The following is a 16,136-nucleotide window of genomic DNA, read 5'->3' as shown; positions in this document are numbered from 1 at the left end:
CTTCCTCGCGGGCAGCCGCTCGCGCCGCAGCCCCGCGCAGAGGGCGCCGCGCTGCCGCCGCCGAGGTGCCTCGCGGCGCTGGGGTGCGGGGCGGCAGGAACAGCCACTTTCCGTCCTTTTCTMTTTATTTATTTATTTATTTATTTWYTTTCCCCCGTTTTCCCTGCCGSCGTGCGCGCCGGCGCGGCGCTGGAGCCCTGTGCGTGCCCGGCACGCCACGGAGCCCAGCTTGGTTATCGGGTTCGTATCTCGCGGCCCCGGTGCCGCGCGTGCAGGTGGCACTGGGCACCTGGCCCGTGGGTCCCCASGGAGACGTTTGCGTGGTGGCAGCGAGCCCCCATGGGCGTTGGGAGGGAGCGAGCCTCGCAGTGTCGCCCGCCAAGGAGCCGTCCTTGCGCTCGTCCCTCGCTGTCCCCGCGAGGTGGGACCAGCTCCGTGCCAGGCGCGCGCCCGGCAGCCAGGACGCGCTCGGTGCCGCCGCTCCATGATTTGTTGGGAATTGCCCGATGGCCAGCGCTCGTCCTTCCCGTCACGCAAGCGCGCGTTACCCCTGGGGGACAGGCGCATCTAGTACGTTTAGTAGTTTGGCTTTCTGGTTCTCTGCAGGCAAGGTGCACGCGTTGGATAGTCTCCCTTGTGTTTCTGCGTATGTACAGGGCTGTCACTGCTGCGTTGTCCAGGTCAGCGTGTAATCCTTATGTCAGTAGCTGAACGGAATAAAGGATGTCGCATTTGAGGAACTTTTATTCAATRTAGTTTATCTTGTGACAAAGATTTGCTTGTTGTTGTTTTGAGTGCCTTTTTGTTTTGTTTATTTTTTCCTTTTGGGTCACCTGTTATTTAGAAGTTACCTGAGGATGTATAAAGGCACTTATCTGATATCTGCTTTATCTTGTTCTTTCCTTCCTTCACGCCCTGCCCCGTGGTCAGAAAATACCTGAAAACCTGCTTCTGTTTACATCCATGTTTTATTTTCACAAGGAGAGCGTTAGATTTGGATACTCTGCAGCTTTCTTGCAGACAAGGTCTTGTTTTCTCAACAGAGCTTAGTTTGAGTCTCTGCARCGCATGAGTTTCCCTTTAGAAAGGAGACGTGGTCGAGGTGCACTAGGAGGCCAGTCTTGATAGYGTTCCGATGTTGCAAATACGGGAGTTATTGTAGGAGTTGTGTGTGTCCTGCTCTTGTGCCATGCAGAGTATGATCCYGATGTTCTTTCCCGTTTCTGGCTTTGCTTTGGGGCCACTCGGAATCGCTGTTGCTGATTAGATGTTGAGATCGGTAGCAAGTGAGAGGCACGTAGCTTCCCACAGCTTGCCAAGCAAGCACACGGGATAATACTGGTTTTTATTAGTTTTTTACTACTTTTTGAATAGCATAGGGCGTCCTTTTGCATTCCTCATCTCTGATGCTATCCCAGGACACCCCCCGTTACTGGACTTTGGCCAGATCCTCCGTGTCACCGTAATCCCCTGCCGAAAGAGATGGGTACCAGGTGGCTAGGGCAGCTTGTGGTTYGCCAGATCATTCCTGGTTTCCCGAAACATCCTGCTCTTTATTCCTCTTTTGCCCTTGATCTTGCATACGCACGCGTGCATGTGTACATGCAGACACACCGTGTTTATTTATGCTGTCTTTTTATTGCCCTTGCAGGATTTCAGATGCATGCCAGGTTCCCACTGAGTGCCAGAAGTAGAGCTCACTACAGATGGAGCCCCAAGGTCAGCATGGCAGCGGTGGTTCGTTGGTGGTGATCCAGCAGCCCTCCTTGGACAGCCGGCAGCGGTTGGACTATGAGCGCGAGAGCCAGGCGACCACTATTTTGTCACTGGACCAGATCAAGGCGATCCGGGGCAGCAACGAGTACACCGAGGGGCCATCTGTGGTGAAAAAGTCAGGGCCGCGGACAGCACCGAGGCAAGAGAAGCATGAGAGAACTCACGAAATTATACCAATTAATGTGAATAATAATTACGAACACAGACCCAGCCACGGGGGCCACGCGGCGCAGCAGCATCATGCCAGGGCGCCTGTCTTGAGCAGGTCGACGAGCACGGGCAGCGCGGCGAGCTCGGGGAGCAACAGCAGCGCCTCGTCGGAGCAGGGGCTGCTGGGGCGCTCGCCTCCGTCCAGGCCGGGCTCGGGCCACCGATCGGACCGGACGATCCGGACGCAGCCCAAGCAGTCCTCTCTCATCGTCGATGATCTGAAGGGTCCCTTGAAAGAGGAYGTGACGCAGCACAAGTTCATCTGCGAGCAGTGTGGGAAGTGCAAGTGCGGCGAGTGCACGGCGCCCAGGGCCCTGCCCTCGTGCTTGGCCTGCAACCGGCAGTGCCTGTGCTCCGCGGAGAGCATGGTGGAGTACGGCACGTGCATGTGCCTCGTYAAGGGGGTCTTCTACCACTGCTCCAACGACGACGAAGGGGACTCCTATGCGGATAATCCCTGCTCCTGCTCCCAGGCACATTGCTGTTCTAGGTACCTGTGCATGGGAGCCATGTCCTTGTTTTTGCCTTGCTTGCTGTGCTACCCRCCTGCAAAAGGATGCCTAAAACTGTGCCGAGGGTGCTACGACCGCGTCAATCGCCCCGGCTGCCGGTGCAAGAACTCCAACACTGTCTATTGCAAACTGGAGAGCTGCCCCTCGCGGGGCCAGGGCAAGCCCTCATGATTCTGGGAGGGAGGTTTGCTTCCTCCAGCTCTTACTTTCAGGTTGTAGCCGTTTTGTTTGGTTCTTCTCACGCTTTCCGTTCTTTCTGCCCCATTCCTCCTACTTGAGTTCTTCCCTTTGCATCTCTGCTCTCCTCCTGTTGCTCTCTTGCTGTCATCTCGGCTGAGTGTGGAGCGTTTCCCGTAGTCACTGCGGCTCCCTGGTACCCGCATCTGCCTTCCCAGTTTGGCAGGGCTTCCCGAGTCGGCAACTCAGCCACTCCTGAAAGAGGCAGCGAGGGCTCCCTGGGCTCCTCTGCGCCCTCTTGCTCTATGAATATCTTCCCAAAGATGTTTTTTGTTCTCAGCAGTTCTTGTTAAGGTTTGGGTTGGTTTTTGGTCCTTTTAACCTCTGGGGTTCCAAGGAGCAAGTGTTTCATGAGTGAGCTGCATTGTGAAGCAACATTTTATTTGTGTCCTTTCTGGACCGGGATGCAAAATAAAGGCTTTACCAAAAGCAAGGCCTGACTCCTTTGCAAGCAACCTGCCTTTTTTTTTTTGATATTTTTTTTTTCCCCCTCTCGTTTTCCCCTCCTGTGTTGTCCTAGCCTTTGGAATATTCTCAGTCCTGAGATGTACCTGGGTGCGCCTCCCCTGCCTGCCCTTTTCTCCTTCCAATGGTTTTTGAGTTTTGTCCTCACTGTGTAGGTCTTCACATTGGAGACGTTAGGACTGCAACGTACTCGCTCCCTGCTGCCAGATCTTTGAAGGATGTGGCTCACTCCATCCTCTTGCTCCTTTCCCGTGTCCCTTGGTATCACGTCCACATCAAAGCTGTGGTGTCCATGTATCCAAGCAGTCTTCAGGTGTCATTCAGTTGCCTAAATGTTTCTTGTGACCCTTGGAGTTTAGTGCGTTTTAACTCTGCTCTGTACTTTATAATTCTGTTCTCTGTTTTATTGCCTTAGCCACAGATTGTGGTCCTTTTTTGTATATTTTATGTATAAAACACAAAGTTGAATTCTGACTATTTTTAAGACAAAAGTCTGTTAAAACTTTTTTTATTGTAAAGAATATTTATTATGTGAATCTCTATTATTTTATGATATTTATTGCAAAAGACTGAAAATGTACTCTTGTCTGAATATAACAAAATATCAATACTTAACGAAATAAGGATGACACAAAGAAAGTACATATGTTAACTATAATGCAGAAAATATATTAATTAATGAAAATGCCTCTTGAGTTCTTCATTATACTGACAGGTTGTGAGCTGCATAGTGCTAAAGGTTGGGGTTTTTTCCTCTTGTCATCAGTCAGGTAGCAAACAACTTCATATGTATACTTTAAAACCACTGGTCTAGTATTTAATGCAACTGAATGTATGCACTGGGGTTGAGAGTGTCAAGAGACGTAGGCCTTATTTTTTTTTTTACCAAAGTATTTGCAAGAACAGCTGTGGAGGAGGAGGAGGAGGAGGAAGCAGCCTCAACTTGAAGCTGTTGTTTCCTAAAGAATACCAAATTAACATGTGAATTTATTTTGAGTTTCCTATATATAGCATCTTGGCTAGTTAAATGGTACAGCTACTGAAGTAATGAGCTTACTGGGTTCAAACCTAAATAAAAAGCAAGAGGCAGGATGAAAAGTAATAGCTGTGTTGCCGTAGTTTGCTGGCTTTGGAGGTTGGTGCTTGGGAGCGTGTGTCTGGGCGCCTGTTCTTGGTGGTTTTTTCCTCTGTACGTTTCCCTGGTGTTAATGGGGCTACTTTCTGTCCTTAATGTCAAGGCTGTTTCGGGTGACCTGGGTGTCACAGCTACTTGTGGCTGCTTAAGACATATTCAGCAAAAAAAGGTTCCTTAGGACGAACGGGGAAGTCTCATTCTTCCCTTTACGTGGGTCAAGGCTTGCCAGCACAGCTTGGTTTCAAGTAACCTGGTTACTAAATGGATGCAGTTTTACATGGAGTGAGGAGCAAGTGTTCCTAGAGAAACTCCCCTGTGCCTGCGCAGCGCAAACCCGCTGTATGTGGATGTCTGGCCGCTCGGGGCTGCCGCGCTAACCCCGGGCGCGCGGGTGGCACGAGCAGGCTGGGCCCTCGCGCTCACCTCCGCCCAGCAGTTTGCTTCTGTATTTTCTATATGTGTGTGTGTATATGTGTGTGTAAAAGGTGCTTTCCAAGGGCAGTGTGCGTGTGCTGAAGCCGAGACCTGTGCGCCGGCCGCTGCTGCTTCCCGCCGCGGCGCACAACGAGCGCCCTGTGGGCTGCCCTCCTCCTGCCCTCCTCGGCCGCCCTCCTTCAGCAGAGCCCCTGGGTGCTCCTGCCCGCCCGCCCGCTCTCCCGACTGCCTCGGCGTTTGTTTGCTGCTTTGGTTTGTTCCTTAGCAGAAGTGGGAAAAACCTGAGGGACTGTTAGTTAATTGCCATTAACTTCTTCCACTCTTGGTGGTGTCACACTAGCCTGTGACCACTGATTGGGGTTTCTTAACAAAAAAGCACTTGTTCAAGTGTGTCAGATTAATTAATGCTCTTTTTACTAACTAGAGGAATAATGTTTCACTTTCTCGTGAGGCAAATTTACCCTTAATGATCTCTTCTTTAGCACAGAAATTAGAAACTAAGAGCTCCCTGTAGGCGTAAAGTGCTCTCTGGTTGCTGTACGTTGCCCCAGGCCTCTGGGCAGCAGCAGAGGAGGGAGAGCAGTAGCTTTTTGCTGCTTTCCGTTTGGATGTTGTCTCTTGCTTATGGAAAGGATGGTGGCTTCTTTTGGGTTGCTGGATTTTGTGGCGTGGCGACAGGCAGGCTGGCACGAAGGTGCAGAAATGCCCTTCTAGGGGAAGAGAGCTGAGCAAGCCGACAGGAGTGTGGAAGAGCCATCCCCGGTCCCAACGCGGAGGCGTTCTCCTCCTGCGGTCCTCTGCATTCAATGTGTCCTTGGTAGCCCTTGCAATCCCTCTGCTCCTGCTGATACTCCATAGGACTCTGCTGCACTGAAAACTAGTAGCGGGGAACGATCACCCAGATGTACTGAGTTTTGTTCTAAGGGGATGAGTAGGTTTGCCAAATGCTAATGGGATTTTTAAGGATTAGGAGAGGGAAGTGAGGATCTTGGTTCTGGAAGCCAGACTTTGTCAAGGGGTAGCTCAAGGTGCCTCTCTGCCTATCTGTGCAGAGCCGAAGTGTAAAGGGTCCAGCTGCTGTTAAAACAGATTATTTAGGTGATTTTAGATTATTTGCTTGATTTTAGGTGGCTTGGAGATTGCATTTTGAATAAAGCTAAAGAATACCCAGCATGAAATGGTTGCACGGTAAGTAGGAGAGTGCAGCCGACCTGCTAACCCAGTTGTGTCAGCTCCGACAGATCCGAGCAGGTCTGCCCTCTGGTTGTGTGGGCGCAGCAAGGCCTGGGACAGAGGGCAAGGAGGAAGCCCCCGCAAGGCAGAGCTCAAACCTGGGCTTTAAGGAGTGTCGCAAAGCTTGTTGTAAGGGCTGAGCTTTGGGAACGGATGGCAAAGAGATTCCGGGTTCCCCCTGGAGGAACACAGAGCCAGGATGAGTTTCTGAGGGCAGCTCCGTCACGATAATCCCAGCGCCGGAACTAGAGTTATCCCAAGCGGGATAATGCCTAGCAAGTGTGGAGCATCTCGCCCCTCTTCATGGTTCTGTATTGCAAGGACAGGTGGGAGAGGATTAGCTCCTCTGCCTGTGATAAAGCAAAGCTGCTAAGAGGGATTAAAAGGCCTCTATGAAGTGTTTTAATGGACTTATATGAAGTAATAGATTTTTGTCCCGGAGGAATGTTCAGGACATGGTGATACCTCTGTCTGTCTTGTTCTACAAAAATTGCCTCCAAATTTTGAAGAATCGCGATTAATTGCTGGCTTTCTTCCAACTAGAGCTTTGTGTCAGTCATGGTGGTGCTTCCAAAAACCTCCCCTTTCTCTCTCTCTCTCTATATATGTTTCTACTGTGGCGTGGCCGGGTTTATCAGGCCCTACAAAATGCTCCTACGGTGGTTGTTGGCACTGGAGGTGTCTCTCTCGAAGCGACGCTCGCACGCCTGTCCTTTCTAGGTGGAGTAAATTCTCACCTGTTTCCTTTCACTGACAAGAGCCACCAAGGGCTTCTTCCCTCGAGCGCAGTTACCCGGCCACGTGACAAGAGGATTGAAGCCCTCTCAGCATGGGCCACCCCGCCAGCAGCCACGGAGGCTTCATTCTCATGGTGCTATTTAGTGCTTGGTTCATATTTGTGGCAAAGAGAGGCGATGCTGCTAGTGTTCCCAGGGTAGTGCTTGGAGCTGCTGCTCCTGCTTCTCCAGGTGGAAGTGTCTTCAGAGGAGGCACTTGCTCAGGTAGCAGTAAGTAAATGTAAATACGGGGCATAATCCCCATGGGCCACACCTTGATTTTATTTTGTGGATTTAAACACACAGGAGTGAAATCAGGCTTATTTACTTTTGCCTTTTGCTTCTAAAGCACCACGAATCCACCCAGATCCTTCGATGTTGCTGCTAGATAGGTGCCTTTGGAATGAAGCCTAAAACGGGAGGGTGAAAGGAAGAGAAGCCGTGTACTTCCAGGCGGATGACACTGTCAGGCGTATTGCAAAACTGGCTGCATTGAACCCCATGCTCTAATTATTGTGAGCTGCTGGTCTGAAGAAGAGAAACGTGCATTTGTTCCACCAGTGGCAGGGGTTTTTCTTTTTTTCTTTCTTTTTTTTTTTCTTTTTTACTGTTTTTCTTAATTGGGTTGGCTAGTGCACTGTCTAGGTCGTAAGTCTTGTAAGTGTCATGAAGTGTCAAGATGTTCTCAGTTTATAAAACAAGAAAATAAAAGGGCAAATAGAGTGCAAAACCAAGCTACTCTATAGCTGGAATACCCTAAACATATGCAAAAACTACATATCATCATAACTGATTAATTACTTAATGGATGTTTTAAATGAAATTACCTGTCTCCCGGAGAATCCTTTAATCTCCAACCCACGCAACACTCCTTCCACYGCTCTGGAGATGCCTCCTCCACGCTTCAAGCATGAGGAAGAGCTGAAGTTACCTGGCCCAGGAAAGATCCTCCTCAAAGTGCCACCACTCACATCACTGGAATTGGACTTGATGCTTTTAGATCTGCGAGCTTTATGAGCAGGGCACTTTAAYACAAAACACAATTAAACCAGTTGCCTGGGAGGAAACACAATGGCTTTTTTCCAGCCTGGTGCATGGTACCTTATTTTTAATGTAACGTTTCCCAGCTGCACGTGGCTAAACCCTGTGTCTTTCCATTTCCTTAGCAACTTTTGTTTATCTGACATCTTTTCAGATAATATTTGCTGTTTGTTATTTTAGACAGCATGAAAAGTTCTTCTGGATGCAAAATGCTACGGCTGTGTGTGAGCCATCTGCGCCAGTGCTCTGCTGGCGTGTCTGCTCGTTTCCTACGTGTCTGTGTGCTTTACATCCCTTCGGAATCGCTGGGGGTGCTACCGAGGGGGAAATGTGGCATAGCTGGATCTTGGGCCTTGTTTTGACCTCAAGTTCAAATCTAGATGTGCTTTGCCCAAGTTCATCAGTCCCTGTGCCTTGAGCATCTGCACAGCTCCGTAAGGAAATGCGAGTATATCGGGAAACGCATGAATTCTGCTGCGTTGAGGAGTTGAGGGCTGTCCCTAGGAGCAAGTGGCGGACATGCAAGAAGTCTCTTGGTATTTGCTGCGTGCATTTTGGCATATTTTCCAAAATGGAGTTTGTGGCTCTGTTCCCCACGTTGGGCCTTGTGCCTCTCGGCCCAGCGGCGCTGGCAGCGTGGATGGCGTGGGGGCCGGCGTGGGGCCGGCCTGCCGTTCCTGCGGGTAGGCTCCGGGTCACCCCACATCGCGGGTGCCAACAGCCGCCGTGTTCCCTCGGGYGCTCCCCGCTCCTCGGATGCCGCGGGTGGCGGAGCGGGCAGCCCCGCGCAGGGCTCTGCGTACGGACGGGCCGTGGGGACGCGCCACGGCCTGGATGGGGCGAGCGGGCCCCACGGCTCCCCACACGTCTCAGTGCTCTCGGGGGGAAAACTAGCGGAGGGACAAGTTTAAAAGGCCTCGGGTGCAGCGCCCTGTGCAGCATCATCCAGCCGGCCCCTCAGGAGCACTTCCACATTCACAGTTTGTTAAAATCATATTTGAAAGCAGGGGCCATGCTGCGCTCCGGCTTTTGGCTACCTGGGGTCCTTGGTCGAAGTCTGACTAATACAYGTTACTCGCAGGGGCCCGAGACCACAGCCACATCCTATGGCCGTCTAATTAAAATCCTTTATTTCGCCAGATTTATTCCGCGGGCCCTGCTAAATAGATGCGCCCGGGGTTTCTAATGGGGCGTATTTGGRCAGGAATGTGGCCTTTGTTGCCGTCAATGGTCGGGAGCAGCTTAGGGGGCTGCCAATTTCCTGCTGCCTTTGAGAGCTGCAACCGGAGCCGGGCGGCTGTGGGCCCGGCAGCCCCACACGCTGTGCCGCTTCTCGCGCCTTCCGCACGCCCCACGCCGCGCGCCGCTCCGGCCTGGCCCTGCACGTAGTCACCGTACGCGATGTTTGCTCCGCGCTTTCACTACCTTTATTTGGCTTTTTAAGCACTGCTCCAGGTGGAAGTCTGCCCCAACGTAGCTCCTGCGCGGGAGTCCTGGGAATGCAACCTCAGGCATCTCCTGAGCAGGCTGGTGCCGGCCCAATGTGCTCCCAAGCAAATCCTGGGAAGATGGGAGCTGAAGAGCTGCTGGAAGTGCCGGAGGGCCAAGCTGCAGAGCCTGGGCCAGGTTGGGCAGCCCAGCGTGTCAGCGGTCGCTCCTCGTACTGTGGGGCCTGTTTACTGTGCGCCCAAYCTGCCTTCCGAGGTGCACCCTTCTCATGCCTTGCTGACGTTTACGTGGGCTAGTTAAATATTTTCCTGTGTCCATTAAGTCCTGGGAAGCCACCTGTCCGTCAAAGGTTTATCTCAAATACAGAAGCTTGTATTTGCCACGTGAAGATACGCACGTCGAATGTTTTAACATTGTCTGGTTAATCCAGAGCTGAGGGCACCTAGGAAGCAGCTGGGCCAAAGATGATCTTGCATGAGTATCGGCTTTTATCTGAAAACACACTGCACGGGCTTGGGGCAGAGAGAAAATGGCCCAATTCACATRCTCAGGCCCCACACAGGCGGCGCAGGGTGGGATTAATACCAGAAAAAGGGGTCGCCTTCCCTCAGCCCCAGAAGTGAGTCTGCGCTTGCCCCGCRGCCCGTGAGCTAACACGCTGGCAGGTTCTGAAAAACGGGGGAAAAAACCCCGCGCTGGACCTTTGAACGTGCTGATGCAGGAGGGCCCRGCGGGCGCGCGGCGCTCGCTGTTTGCCTGACCTTGCTGCGTGTGTGGAAATTTCCTGAGAAAACAGGATGCCGGGGCGCACACGTCGCGCGCTCGCCCGGCCCTCCCTGCCGCGTGCTCCCCGCATCTGCAGGGCTCCGCAGAGGTGGCAGGGCTGCTCTGCTACAGCCGGCTCCAGTGAGTCCTGCCTAATATGGGCTAGGCTAGGCTTGGCGGCTGCTCTCTGTCCTTACATCCCTGCCTGAGGATATGGCTCTGGAGGTCGTTTCTGAGACTGTGGATGTGGATAGAGGGCAGTGGGCCCAAAAGGAGGCATCCAGCAGAGCCTGACGAGCTGCTGTATGTGCCCTGCCAGCGTGGGCGTTTGGGCAAGGTGTAGTGAAAACAAACAAACAAAATCCATCCAGAAATAAAAACAAGAAACCATTCTGTAATTCATGTGATTCTGAATTTCCCATGAAGGGTGTAGTGTTTCATTAGCTGTTACTGCGAACTGACTTCTGCTGCTCGCTCCCACCATCCCAAAGGCTTTGGGAAAAAACATCTGACTCGATGATCTTCCGTTTCTCCTCCTTCCTGGCGTAGCGGTGCCTTGTACCACTACGGCCTGAATGACTTCTTTGAGGGTGTGAATTTTGCAACAGAAATGATCCCAAGTGGGGAAAGCCCTGCAGCGCTCTGGGTGTGCATCCTCCTCGGAGCGGGGAAATCTGCTGCGTTTGGGGGACGAGCCCTCCTTGCTGGTCCTCACCGCAAGCGCTGAGGAAGGGGTGGGATGGACTTTAAGCAGGGGCTTAGAGCCAGGCTGCAAAGCTGCCTCACCGGTAGCTTTGTTCAGTGGCTGTGCTTATTTCCTCCTTTCCTCGGTTCCTTGCTGGTAATTTAGGAAGTGTGTGTTGAGCTTGAGCTCGTTTCTTCTGGAAAACCAACGTGCAGTTTAGTAGGCGTTCATTAATTTTGGCTTTTATCACAACTGCTCCTGCATCTCATACCCTTGAGTTAGATGCAGTAGCAAGTTGTAAATATTACTTACATTTACAGTATAGCTGCATTTGTAAATAAAAGAAACTGTAGAAAGCTACAGTAACCACAGCAATTTGCAATTCCTAACTCCTAGCACATGTGAGTAAACTTGGCAAGGATTGCCCAAACACAATAAAACAGGTGAAGGATTGCCCAAGTCCTATCTATTTTCTTCTTCTTTCAAATGGAATTTAATCCAGAGAACCCCAGGAGACCCTGATTCGCACTCTTTTGCCTCGAGAGTGTGTGCACGTGCCTATCRCCTWAACCAACTTCTTTCTGTGCACAGAAGAAATGCATTGGGTCTGCCTATTCAGCAGATCCATGCAGAAAGGAGGAAGAAGTGCATTGCCTTCAGCTGCAAGTCCAGCCCCAAAACAGGAGACAGGAGCCTGGAATGAAACCCTTCAGTACATGTAAAGTTACCTAGGGTATGACCCTGTTTCCCAGGCAAGGCAAGCTCAGGATTTCTGAAAATCAAGTAGTTYAGCTGAATTCCTACCTACCAGAATCTAACTATAGGCTTTCAAATCTAGAGCTTGTAAGTCACTTTTGTCTTTAAAACAGAACTGATCAAAATGATCAAGACGAAGCCAAGCATGGACTTGGAYGTATAAGGGCTGCCTTGGAGAGAGAAGATCTGGAAAAGGGGCAGTTGCAGGGTGTGAATGTCCTTGTCAGGTGGGACACGGCTCCGGAAAGGCACCAGGAGCAGGAGCACTGGCATTTGCTAGAGCTGCCTCTCTACAGGCTTAGCATTGGAGGCTGTGCAAACCATAGCGCTCTTCATATCTTCTTTTGAAGTTTGATTGGAGCTAATTAAAGCAATGAGAAGAAAAGCAATTTTATGTTGTAGGTGYGTTGGAGGAAGACGGTTACTTTGAACCTAACCAAAGGACAAGCTGAGCCAACACAAGCTCTGGAGAAGCCAGCCCTGCTCAAAGAGGCCACCAAGGCGCAGCAGCGGTGCCCGGCCCCGTGTGCTCCGCAGCCCGTCTCACCTTGGTCGAGACCACGTGGAAAAAGTGACATTCTGCCTCTTTTGGGGTGCCCAGGTAAAACACAGCCTGCAATAAAAATACACGCGGTGCCACAAGGCGCGTAGCTGCGCGAKAGCTAACACTTTCCTCCRTTGGCTTTTGCCTTCTGCGGGCACYGAGACGGTACGTGGGGACATCTGCACATCCACACAGCATAAATCAGGGCTTCTCTCCCYGGTGTCTAAACTTTCCCCTGCGAATTTGGGCACCGCTCTCGGCCCTGCTTGTACATGATGTTCTGCCACAGAAAACGATGCCTCCGTCATGTTTTGCAAAAGGGAGGTCGATTTGCCAAAACAAATGAAGGGCAGAGGAATGCSTGACTACTCTGTTTTCATTTTATGTAACCTTTACAATATCCGCTTACAGCGTCTCCCAGATAAGTAGGTGGCRTGCCAAAAAAATAGAATAGTTAAAGCTTGTGATGATCTCATCTGATCTCTCTGCTTTAAACAAGGTGCTTTTTGATTTTTTACTAGACATGACATCAGGGTTTCCTGCTCGGTTTCTTCGGTGCGTGGGGCGAGCCGGCTGCCGTGGGCCCCGCGGGCGGCGTGGCGAGCACCCCACCGAGGGCACTGAGCGCTGAGGGCGCCAGCAGCGCAAGTGACACCGAAGAGACGGCGGACGAGCTGGACGAGGACGTAGGATGATGCATCGGAGCTGGGGGTCAAGCGGGTTTTAAAGCTCCCCCAGGTTGCTTGAGCCTTGGCTCAGGTGCAGGTGCTCTGAGACTGCGGGTCTTCCTGCACACAGACTGTTTTCCCTCCTTGCTCTGAAAAGAAGCAGTGGTGGAACCAGTTTTCGTATCCTCACATCTTTTGTTGGAGAAAATAAAAGGCTTTCCTTGCAAAGCACGGTTGCATGTGGGAAGCGGCGTGCACTCAAGGAGTGCTGGCCCCCAGGAGGCCTGGGAATCCGGAGCTCCTTCCCCAGGCACAGGGCAGCCTGTCCTCATGGAGCAGCCTGGCTAGGGGCTGCCAGAGCCAGAGGAGCTGCCACCTGGCAAAGGGAAGTGGTGAAAGTGCTTGGTGCCTGCAATCATCTCCGTAACAAAAGGACTAGATATTGTTGGCGGGTGCATTGCCTCGGGGTTATCTTCTTATCTAGACCAAGGCAGGAAACGACAAGATTTACAACTGCACGTAAGAAATCACAATTGCCCACCTAATCTGCAGGCTAGATTAGTGCAATCTATTTTCCTTGGGGTGTAACCCTGAGGGATCCAAAGTCAGCAGGGCAGAGCAGCTCCCACACGGGCTGCTGGCTGGGCAGCATAGGATACTGACAGCATGATGCACTAACTCTCTGGAGTTGGCAAACACAGGGGTAAAAGGGAAAATTTCTGCCCTGAAAGCTCTGAGCAGCCCTATCCCGTTTGGCAGACTCATTTCCATGCCTGGAGAACAGCCGTGTGGCTCTGCAAATCAGCAGGTGCAAACCCACCTCACCTGATAGCTGAGGGGCTACACCTGGGCAGAGAGCTCTCCCCATATATAAGAGCAGTCCATGGAGCTGCTCTTGTTGCTGCTGGTTGGAGGTGGCATGGATCTTCTTGGGGGCTTGCTGGAAGACTTGTGACTTTAAGCCCAGGGATTCTCTGCTCGGGATGTGCACCATGTGGACTGTGGATCCTCCTTTTTGCTGGAGCTGCGTGGCATGTGTTTGGTGAGTGTGGTAGAGCGTTAGGTGCTGTAGTGCTGTGTGCCGTAGCAAGCATCTTGATGACAGAAGTGTCCTGTGGAGCGTGGCTGAGCTCTAGGTGTTTGCTGTGAGAGCTACAGTGTTTTCTTCCTCTAAAGCACTTGCTTGTGCCTGGCAGCGAGGTCAAGTCAAGGTATTTACAAAACGAGGGTTTGCTCAGTCTTTGTTTGGTGCCTAACAAGGTGTGCTCCTCGCCCGGGACTGGGGCTTTGAGGAGCTTTTATGGTACAAATGGTGCATGCTTAAAGCCTTGCTGTTTGCTCATGCTGAGACAAGCTTCCTATCTTTCAGAGCCTTTTGGTTGCTGGGCTACACTTAATAGGATGAGGGCTCTTTTTCCCCCTCCTTTTTTCCCCCTTGAACCACCAAGCTGGCAAGCTCTCTGAGAGAGAGCCCTGCAGCTAGTGCTAGAGGGGGTGGAAGCTGGGCTGACTGCAGGGCTGACAGGGCCCACATCGGCCTCGGGGAGCACTAGTGTGACCCCAAACCACCCCGGGGAGTCTCTGGGCTCACAGTGGCTCGGTGCGTGGGCAGGAGCTGCCCTCCCATCGGTGCTGTGAGGCTCGGGGCCTCGTGCCTGCTACACGAGTGTGGTGCTGCTGGTCCAGGAGCATCCCACCAGYTGGCTTTCCTCAGGATGCTGGAGGACAGGCCAGGTTTGCTTCTACTTAAAGACTATCTGGATGTTCCTGCTGGGGGTTGTGTCTGAGGTGCTGGTGTCTGCCTCATCTTCTGGAGCTCATGGCTGGCCGTGTTGCCCCTGGTGTATCTTCTTGTACAGAGCTGTAACTTTTCCCAGTACCTAGCTCTGCTTTCTTCAGTGTTGGAAGTCCCTGTTAAAGCAGGCCTAGAGCTAACTTAAGTGTACTTTAAGTGTGTGCAACTTGTGTGGTTTTTTTTTCCCTGCATCCAGGTTATTTTCCTATGAGATTTGCACAGTGTGGTGGAGTGCAATTTCCTCTTACACTGTTTGAGTTGTTTGTGTCACTGATGAACAGCACAGTGCTAGCTGCCTAACTCCTGAAGAAGCAGGCCGTGCAGATGGAGAGCCCTTTGCCTGTGCTTTTCCAACCTCCCCTGAAATCCTCCCAAGAATACTTTATTGGCCTCACTAGATGCTGCTAGATGTGCCYATGCTGAGAGCAGAGCATGACCGAGTGGTGAGTGGGTTGATGTGGAAGGGACATCCTGCTTTTTTCTCCTTGGTAGTGATCCATGATAGCGGCAGCTCTTTCCTCCATTGGCCTTGTGTCTCCAAGTGGTGTTCTCAAGTTTGATCCAGAGTGTTCTGGGAAGATCCCAGTAGCAACGCGAGTATCTTTGCAGCACTGCCTTCACGGCAGGGTAAACGGGTGCTGCAGCTGTTGGGTGCCYGGCCCGGCCATTCGGTCGGAGCGCTGCTGGTGGCTCTGCAGCGCGTGGCTTGTGGCACGGGACAGGCCCCTTGCCCGGTTTGAACTCTTGCCTTGTTTCTGCTCTTAAGCAGAAACCCTTCAGTGTAAAATAGCGTCAGATGTATCCAGGTTTCTGGGATTTTTCTTTCGGAAGGGGAGCTTCCAGAAACACCAGTGTAGGGAGCATCTTCCTTATCCAATGCCTTCCCGGATCCCAAACACGTGTCARTGCCCCCAGCTGCCTCGGCTCCTCGCGCTGCCGAGTCCTGCCAAGTGGCTTCCCCATGCCCCCGGTTAGGACAAAGGCTCCGTTGTTGTTTTCCGTCGGTTAAACCGGACATTTAAYGGCTCTGCCTCCCCCTTGCCTGCCATGCGGCAGGATCAGCTGGTGGCTCCTTGCTTAGGCCCCTGCCCTGGGGTTTGGGGACACGGCCGGGGCGGGCGCGCAGGCTCTGCAAGGAGGTGGGTGTCGCACGGGCTGCCCGGCCCCTCTCCCTCCCGGAGGAAAGTGCTTCCCACAGCCCCAGGAGCCTCCCCACTTCCTGCTCCCGCATCCTGTTCTGTGCGGGATTAGCAGGATTTGCATGTTTAACGGGCTTCACCGGGGAGGTGTCTGGGGCCTGAAGAGCTGTGTGGATCCGGGTGGCTCCTGGCGCATCCTGTGGCGCAGGACAAAGCGAGGACATTGCCGTGGCGCCGGCTGCTGCCGCGGGGCGCTCCYGGTTCCCCTCTCCCACCAGCTGTGGCAACTGGGCCCAGTGTCACCTGCCCYTGTATCTTCTCGCTCGCCCTCCAGTGAGGCCCTGTAGCAAGTGGAGGGAGAGAGGGAGGAGGAGGGGGGATGAGGGATCCCTCATAAAGGCGACGCTGTTAAAGATCCCATTTGCTGCAAGAGAAACCCCAGGCAGGTCCTTGGGAGTTGGCGTGTGCGAGGTCTTCAGGAGGTTTATTTCCTGAGGCTGCCTTTAAAAACAACA

At 52.4% G+C, this 16,136-nt stretch overlaps 1 protein-coding gene and 1 long non-coding RNA gene across 3 annotated transcripts in view; both read left to right on the top strand.

Moving 5' to 3' along the window:
• The window catches only part of SPRY1 (sprouty RTK signaling antagonist 1), a 5,000-nt gene extending 1,339 nt beyond the window's left edge, over positions 1 to 3,661 (top strand). The window contains exon 2 of the mRNA XM_026051986.1: positions 1,652 to 3,661. Coding sequence (XP_025907771.1) covers positions 1,707 to 2,669 — 963 coding nt within the window. The 5' untranslated portion in view covers positions 1,652 to 1,706 and the 3' untranslated portion in view covers positions 2,670 to 3,661. The remainder of the gene's footprint in view (positions 1 to 1,651) is intronic.
• Positions 3,662 to 13,608: 9,947 nt separating this feature from the next.
• Positions 13,609 to 16,136, top strand: part of LOC112958186 — a 28,116-nt gene continuing 25,588 nt past the window's right edge. For both annotated transcript variants that reach the window (XR_003251378.1, XR_003251379.1), the window contains exon 1: positions 13,609 to 13,729. This is a non-coding gene — a long non-coding RNA (uncharacterized LOC112958186). The remainder of the gene's footprint in view (positions 13,730 to 16,136) is intronic.

This window comes from Nothoprocta perdicaria, unplaced genomic scaffold (assembly GCF_003342845.1).
Source record: "Nothoprocta perdicaria isolate Ctin4 unplaced genomic scaffold, notPer1 scaffold_81, whole genome shotgun sequence".
Classification (NCBI taxonomy): Eukaryota; Metazoa; Chordata; class Aves; order Tinamiformes; family Tinamidae; genus Nothoprocta; species Nothoprocta perdicaria.
The sequence above is the reverse complement of the archived record's forward strand: the minus strand, read 5'-3'. Positions and strand labels throughout refer to the sequence as shown.